The sequence below is a fragment of the Dreissena polymorpha genome, chromosome 1 (genome assembly GCF_020536995.1).
Source record: "Dreissena polymorpha isolate Duluth1 chromosome 1, UMN_Dpol_1.0, whole genome shotgun sequence".
NCBI lineage: Eukaryota > Metazoa > Mollusca > Bivalvia > Myida > Dreissenidae > Dreissena > Dreissena polymorpha.
In genome coordinates this window covers 210,917,372-210,925,835 of record NC_068355.1, presented here as the reverse complement: position 1 = coordinate 210,925,835, position 8,464 = coordinate 210,917,372, and the positions used below count along the sequence as shown (strand labels likewise).

The 8,464-nt window shown below is 39.0% G+C and overlaps 1 protein-coding gene across 1 annotated transcript; it reads left to right on the top strand.

Moving 5' to 3' along the window:
* Positions 1–5,751: 5,751 nt before the first annotated feature.
* Positions 5,752–7,367, top strand: LOC127864864 (uncharacterized). Its single transcript, XM_052404767.1, is given in 3 exon segments — positions 5,752–5,780; positions 6,254–6,462; positions 6,465–7,367. Coding segments are annotated over 3 exon segments (834 nt in total). The 5' UTR covers positions 5,752–5,766; the 3' UTR covers positions 7,076–7,367.
* Positions 7,368–8,464: the final 1,097 nt, after the last annotated feature.

Sequence of the window (8,464 nt, the reverse complement as noted above, 5' to 3'; positions counted from 1 at the left end):
CCACACTGGCTGTTAATCAATTTCCGTTTATAAGCAATTTTACACTCGGAGCATGATACACATGTCAGTTTAAAAGAAATTTACTAGCATCCGCGGGATAAGCGCCACGTGTGTTGTCTCGAATGAACACCAGTAAATTACATGCCTATTTAGCGGTGCATTTACACCAGTTTGAAATCATTAAATTTCTCGGGCATTTTCCGAACCCTTATCGGTCTGTCTTTACCCGCAGATGATACATTAATTTGACAATGTTCACTTTTAGAATTGTTTACATTTGAGTCTGTCTGAGGATTTTGTTCATTTTTTTTTTCATATGCGTTACATTTCGCCGATACTCGGTACCATCATCGGCACGTACAACCACGCTATTCCCGTTCTTATCTATAACTGTGTACTTATCGGAACTGAACGGAGTGTCGAGTTTATTGTTTCTATTTTGCTTCAAAGAACCTTGTCGTACAATTTCGCTCTCTTTTGCATTTCGTTTCGCGTCTGAGTATACTTTCCCTTTCCCCTTTTTCTCGGAATCACGATCACGTATTTCGCTATCTTCCCGCCTATACGTATTAATTTCAGGAACACATGTTCTTATCTTACGACCGAACAGCATCCCAGCAGGTGACATACCCGTTACTGAATGGGGTGTGCTTCGATACATTATCAGGTAATCATCGAGGTCTAATCGCCAATTACGATTTTGACTTTGAGATATGCGTAATCGCTTTAGTATTGAACGGTTCTGACGTTCAACCTCCCCATTTACTTGCGGCCACAAGGGAGTATTTCGCCTGTGTTCGATTCCTTGAGACTGCAAATAATTTTCGAAATGCTCGCAAACAAAACTACTAGCATTGTCTGTACGTAGAGATAATGGCAAGCCATGCGTCAAAAACCATTTCCTTAATATTGACACTAGTTTTTCGCTAGTTATTACTTTGGTGACCTCAAGCTCTACATACCTACTGTAATAGTCGACACAAACAAAAATGTAATCACCTGATGGCAACGGACCTAATACGTCCGCGGCTAAATCTTGTCATGGGGCACTTGGTAGCTCGGTTCTCGTCCTCGGTTCGGGATTTGTTGACTGGCTTACCAACTGACAGCCATAACACGTTTTACAGTAATTTTCAATTTCCTTATCAATACCCGGCCACCAAACTTTGGTCCTCAAGTTGCTTTTCATCAACACGATTCCCGGATGACCTACGTGACCTAAGTCTAATACGCGTTTGAGTAATTCACGCGGGACAACGATTCGCGTACCCCTAAGTACTAAGTAACCAATTACACACAGTTCATCTTTGATATGTATGAACTGATTTTGCTCGTGTTTATCCCACGTCCCGTTCGTCACGCTTTCGCGTAATCTGCTTATCTCATCATCACGAAATGATACCTCTTCTATTTCTCGAGTGGTCATAGCACTGGGTGTTGCTTCGCGCGCAACAAATTTAATGTATTCGTGGTCATCTACACTATATATTGTCCTAGAACTGTGCTTGAGCGGAAGTCGCGACAGTGCGTCTGCAATATTGTCTCGACCGTTCACATGTTTAACCGTAAATCGGTACGGTTGCAGCCTAAGAACCCATCGCTCAAGTCTAGCGCACGGTTTTGACCTTGGTCCGTAAATGTATTCAAGTGGCTTGTGGTCAGTAAGAAGCTCGAACTCGATACCATAAAGCCATGGATGAAAACGCTCTAATGCCCACACTACGCCTAAACCCTCTTTTTCAGTTTGTGAGTATCTCCTCTCAACATCAGTTAAGCGTCTACTGGCAAAACTTATTACGCGGTTTTCCCCATTTTGAACCTGCACAAGCACAGCACCTAGTCCTACTGGACTCGCATCGACTATGACCTTTGTCGGCGCGGTTTTATCGTAATACCCCAATGTTTCGGCACATGCTAGCCTTCTTTTTAATTCTTTGAACGCGTCCTGTTGAGACCGACCCCATTTAAACACCGTTTTCTTTCTTAACAGATCATTTAACGGCGCGGAAATCGTAGACAAATTCGGTATGAATCTTGCGCAAAAATTCACTAAACCGAGGAAACTTCGAACCTCGCTCGCGTTTCGCGGCTCAGGCGCGTTTACTACAGCATCGACCTTGACCTGCGTTGCCCCTATCCCTCTCTCAGACAGCTCATGACCCATAAACACTAACTTATTCATGTAAAATTGACATTTTTCCTTGTTAAGTGTAAAACCTTTGTCTCTAAATACACATAGCACATTATTTAAACATTTATCATGTTGTTCTTTCGTTGCAGTATGGACAATAATGTCATCGGCAATGCTGTTAACACCCTCACAGCCTTGCAATGTTTGTTGCAAAATCATCTGGTACATCTCTGGAGCACATGTTATTCCAAACATTAAACGTTTATACCTGAAAAGTCCACTGTGTGTTGTAAACGTCGTGATTTCTCGTGATTCTGGGGACAGTTCAATTTGATGATACGCGTTTTTAATGTCCAGTTTGCTGAAATACTTGCTGTTATTCATTTCCTGCAACACTTCGTCCACTGTTGGTATTGGATACCTAGTCCTTTGTATGGCTCTGTTTGCCTGCCTCATGTCAACGCAAAGTCGAATGTCGCCATCATTCTTTGGTATTATGACGACAGGGAACACCCACTTGGACGGTCCACTTACGGGTTCAATGACATCTGAGTCGAGTAATTCTTTGATTTTAGCTTCCAACTTCTCTCGTAACTGATATGGCACGCGTCTGGTCGGTTGCACTACAGGTGTTACAGCCTGGTCAATGGGCACTTCAAGTTGATAACCTTTCAGTTTTCCAAGTCCCGTAAATAATTCGTTGTAATTATTAACAACATCCGATATTCCCGGGGTTTCCATTTGACGCACTATTTTAAGTACGCCAAGTCGCATAGCTGTATCACAACTTAATAAGGACTGTCCAGATCCCTCAATGACAACAAATTCTGCGTCATCTACCGCTACACCCTTGTAAACAATCGTTGACCAAAATACACCAGCAGTCTTCAGTGGTTCCTTAGATCCATAGGCATACAGTTCTGTTTTCCTTGGCTCGTCCCTGCATTTTATGTCATTTCGTTTCAAGAACTCCCACGTTTTCCTATCCACAATGTTGCAGCTGGAACCGGAATCAATGATCGCCTTTATTTGTACACCACCAATTTCGACCATTATCGATGTTGCTGTCGGGTACTTATTTTGTACAGTAAACGTGAACTGTCTGTCATCAGTTGTGTCCACAACTTGACGCACAGTAGGCGGTTTCTTTTTCGACTTTTCACCCGATCGGCATTTAATCGCAAAATGTCCTATCTTGCCACACTTATTGCAGTGCTTTCCACGCGCTGGACACGTGCTGTCTTTTGCAATGTGACCACGTTTCCCACATTTAAAACATTGAACGTAATTTTGAATACGATTTTTCCGTGCAAACGTACCTTTTGTTGTTCGGCTTGTTGTTGTGTTTACCGACTGTGGGCTTTGCACAATGCATTTTGCCTGATGTTCAGCATTTTCTAAAGTTCTCGCAATGGAACGCAATTCTGTCAGGGTTAAATCCCGTCCTTTTTGCAGAAGTTTCCGTCTTAATTCACTTGAAATGCACTTCTCAATCTCCTGATCTCTAATTTGCTCATCTGTGTTCTCAAATGCACACGTCTCTGCTTTCTGTCGCAACCGTGTGATATATTGATCTACGGATTCTGTCGGCGACTGATCTAACTTCCGGAACATATGTCTTTCGTAAGGAACATTCGATTGTGGCGCGAAATGCTTGCTTAGCGCATCGACGGCTCTAGCATAAACGTTTGCTCCCTCTCCTTCCGGCAAAGTATAGAATACATCCTGCACTTCCATGCCAGCCATGTAAAGCAACAATGCATGTTTACGGTCATTGTCTTTAATTCCTTTCCCGACAACATACAGTTCAAACGCTCGAAACCTGCGATACGGCCTGGAGGTCCTACCCTACAGTCAGACCGACCTCAAAGCCTTAGAAGTATTCCAGATAAAAACCCTAAAGCAGGTGCAACACCTGGCAGACAGGACCTCAAACGTTGCTGCTCTGTCTCTGTTAGGTATTTTGCCTATTCGAGCTCAACTACACAAAAACACACTTAATTTGTACTACAGTATAATCCAGAAATATGAGACAGTTGAATACAAGGTGGCTGAGAGACAGCTGGCTATGAAATTGCCAACAGATCATAGTTTCTTCTCATGTATTTGAAAACTTCTCCATACATATAATCTACCGACAGCGTACCAACTCCTCGACAGCCCGCCTGGCAAAGAAGTGTGGAAGGCCAAACTAAATAGTGCTGTGGACCAGCATACCATTGCGACATGGCGGGAAGAAATCAAAGAAAAACCTTCCTTAAAGTACATTAATACAGATGCTCTCTCTGTTGGAAAAAAAACCACTACCTGTACACCTATGTGAGGCCAAACAAAATTGACATCCTAAGAGCAGAAACCAAAACAAAGCTGCTGACAGGAACCTACACCCTACAAGCTAATAGAGCTGTTTTCAATCATTACGCTGTGAATCCAACTTGCACACTTTGTAAAACAGAACCTGAATGCAAAGTGCATTTTATAGCCAAGTGCCCCATTTCCGATGCTGTGAGAGACAAATTCAAAGCCCGTCTCCTTGAGTGCCTGCGCCTCCACGGGAGAGAAGATCCGCTGGAGCTTGTGAATAATGCAGATAGCTTCACACAGCTGATCCTTGACAGCACACATCCAAGTGTCAACAACGGTCACCTTCCCTCAGAGAAGGAAATAGAATCCATAGAGCTGCTGTCCAGAGAGTACATTTGGTGTATCCATTTCCTTCGGTGCCGTGAGGTAGCAAAGGGGTCATAATGGTATTATGCAGTTGTTCCTTATGCAGGGAAATGCAAATTTATAATATTTTATTAATTTCTCCTTCACTCAGATACAAAGCTTAAGATCAAAAACCTGAAAAGCTGTTATCTGTCTTATGATGCCGAAGAGATAGTGACCTTTGATGATAATGAGGATGACATTGAGGAACACAGTTCCGACAAAGAAACTGAAGGTTTGTGTACTAGGGGCGTGAGTGGTGTAGCATTTACCATTGCAACCACGAACAGACCAACTCAAACCGGGTCTGTTGTTATAATAATATAATTCTTAGATGCAATTTGTGCTTCCACTGCCAATTTGGGCCACATTTTGTGATTTTATTAATTTATTTCAGCTTAATGTCTTGATTGTCTCCAACATAGTTATTTACAAATGCATAATGGTTAAACTACAAACATTATAATATGATCCTCCATGTATTTCACGGTTCCTGAAATCATTTGTGGAATGCACACAAATAACTGAATGCAGATATTAGCAAACATGGCAACTGGCAAGCCTTTGTATATCAGAAGACTTTTCTTGAGATAAACTAGACTTTTCTAAGGTGTCAATAAACGTTAGGTACTGGGGCTACTAATTTAATATAACTTAATATATACTTTTATATTAAAAGGCCTTTTACATTTACTGTTTTGCTTGGTTAGTATTTAATTTTATTGATTTATTTTTTCATCAATCTTTCAGAATCTCCCACTACATCTGTCCTCGGAAAGATGGTTGATCTGACAGAGCTGAAGAATGGACGCTACAATATAATCTATAGCCACCCAGAGGCATTACAAACAAAGAATATTCAGAAGATCTTTCATTCATCTGTGTACCAACAGAGAGTGTGTGCAGTTGCTTTTGATGAGGTTCATATGATTTCAGAATGGTAAATATTAATTTTGAAAAATGTTATTTTAACTTCGCTGTTCTCAAGAGATCTGTATCTGTATACTGATATTTAAAGTCAGCATTGTCAGTCAAAAATCTTTTAAAGCAGACCTGTGTCACATTGGTTCCTAGACAAAGTGTGTAAAACAGCATCATGAAAGACGTTTGCATATTTAATTTACATGCGTAAACATGTAATTTGTATGTGTAATTTACGCATGTAGTGATGTACATAACTTATCCGAAGCCCTGACAGTTTGAATAAGGTTATTATAAGGTATTAATCCTGTGCACTTATTCATCTAACATCCCTTGGCATTTCCGAAATTGTTTTCTTCATTTTGTTAAAAGAACGCTCAATGTATCAGAATGGCAACAGTTTGGAACCTGCTCAGCATTGAAATATTTTATTTTACGGACTAGACAAGCTAAGCTTCTTGTAAAACTTGTCAATGTGTTGTCTGTTTTCAGGGGAAGTGAATTTCGACCAGCATTCCGAAAATTAGGTGAACTTACGGTGATATTCCCTAATGCTTGCCACTTGGCATCAACAGCCACATGTACCGAACAAAGAAAGAATGAATTGACAGACACTTTGCAATATAGGAAATACACCTGTGTGTCTATTAATCCGGACAGACCCAATATTTATATAAGTTAAAGGTCAAGATTACCAAATATAAAAAAATTGATAAGTGTGACTCATTGATTGAGCCAGTGGCAGTGGAGCTAACTGATAAATTGAGTGACTTCCCAGTAACTACCATGTATGTTGAAAGTTTGGAGGCGTTGGGTTATTTTTACCAGTACCTTAATTCTTATTTAGGTAAAAGGCAATATACTGGTGAGGAAATTCCGGAGAATATAATATTTGCTCAGTATCATAAGGATTATACAAAAGCAATGAAATCCTTTATTGTGAGTGACTTGTGCAAGAAGAAACCATCAATTCGCCTTGTTCATTCGACAGTTGCTTTAGGAATGGGACTAGATGCCCCAAGTATATCAAGGGTAATTCACTGTAGACCACCAACCAGTTTGGAGGCCTACATGCAGGAAATAGGTCGAGCCGGAAGAAAAGGTCAATCTTCTGAAGCTATCTTGTATTACAATAATAATGACATATCAAAGGCTAGGAAGGGTATATCAGATTCCATAATACAGTACTGCCAAGATGACGTTAATTGTCTAAGATTGCTGCTGGTTAAACACTTCGGTTTCAGTGAAACACAATACTCAGGAAACCCAAATGGGTGTTGCTCAAATTGTAACAATGTACACTTGAACAAGTGAGATAATAGTCTAGGACTCAATTGAGTGAAGTGTGAAGAGTGAAAGAAACATCTGATAAAGACAAAACAATATAAAGAAGTGAAACTCCAGCTGCTGGAGCAGTATTGAATTTTCATTAAAAACAATTAGTAGGTCCTTTTTTTAAGGCAAGTGACCGATTGCCCAAACAGTACAAAACAGCACAATACAGCACAATACAAACCAACATAAACATAAAATATGAATAAAGCTGGGGTCACCGCCTTGGAACGGTCAATGCAAAGCATTAGGGGTTTAAACCTGGTTATAGAGCGCTCAAACTCACACTTGGCCCAGCAATATTCATAATACATTTAAGTGTAAATAAAATTTAACGTCATAGCATTGTAACTCAAATTAAACAATTATAAAAGGGAATTAAAACGCATTCAATTTAATTACTATTTAATTACTCAATTGCATTGAAGATACAAGAGTAACAGAATTACAACTTTTTGACAAACGATCAAATAAAACTATTAACAATTGTCAACTACATTCCTTCTTTATAGAAAAGATTTGAGAATATAGAATCATAGAGTTAATATCTCAGATAATCATCGCGCAAATACAGGAAGAAGCAGCAATAATGGGTGTAAAAATTCCATATAACATAGCTTGGTTGTTTATGTGACTGCTAAACAAATTAAAAATAATTAAAATAAAAACAAGAAACGCCTATCAGAGAAAAAATATAAATAAAAGGGAGCGTTATAAACCCAATGACCTATGCATGTAGATTACAACTGGGAAAGTCGGTCGTATGACGTCACAAAAATCCATAATGACATAATGACGTGAACAAATTCCAAGGGCAGTACTAAATAAAAATATTAATGTGGCTGTGCTACTAATAAAACAAGTTTAGGTGATTTAATATTAAGAAGCAAATGAATACAAATGGTAATTCCATTAAAGCGACATTATTGGAATCAAACAGTATATAGGTGTTTTGACAACTGAAGACAGCAATGATTTGATGTACGATTTGAGTCCAAATGTAGTTTACATGCAGATTTGTTCATACGACACAATGACACAATTTTATTCAACAGTGAAAAATGCCTATAATATCACTAATGATTCCAAATTTTAAGGGAAGAAAGATATAGTGAATCAAAAACCATCAAACACGTGTTTTTAAGTACATAAGCATCGTATCCTTTTGATAAAAACAAGTTAATTAAATTGAAAAGTTTAATATGAACATTTGGTTTAACATATTTTAATTTGCGGACACGCTTCAAAACATATCCGTAAAATGATGGATGGGAGATTCCATTATTTAAATTCCATTTTAAAGAAACATTATATTTTGAAATTAAATCACCATACTTAGAGTAAAATCTAGCAAATTTATTTCTTAGGTTA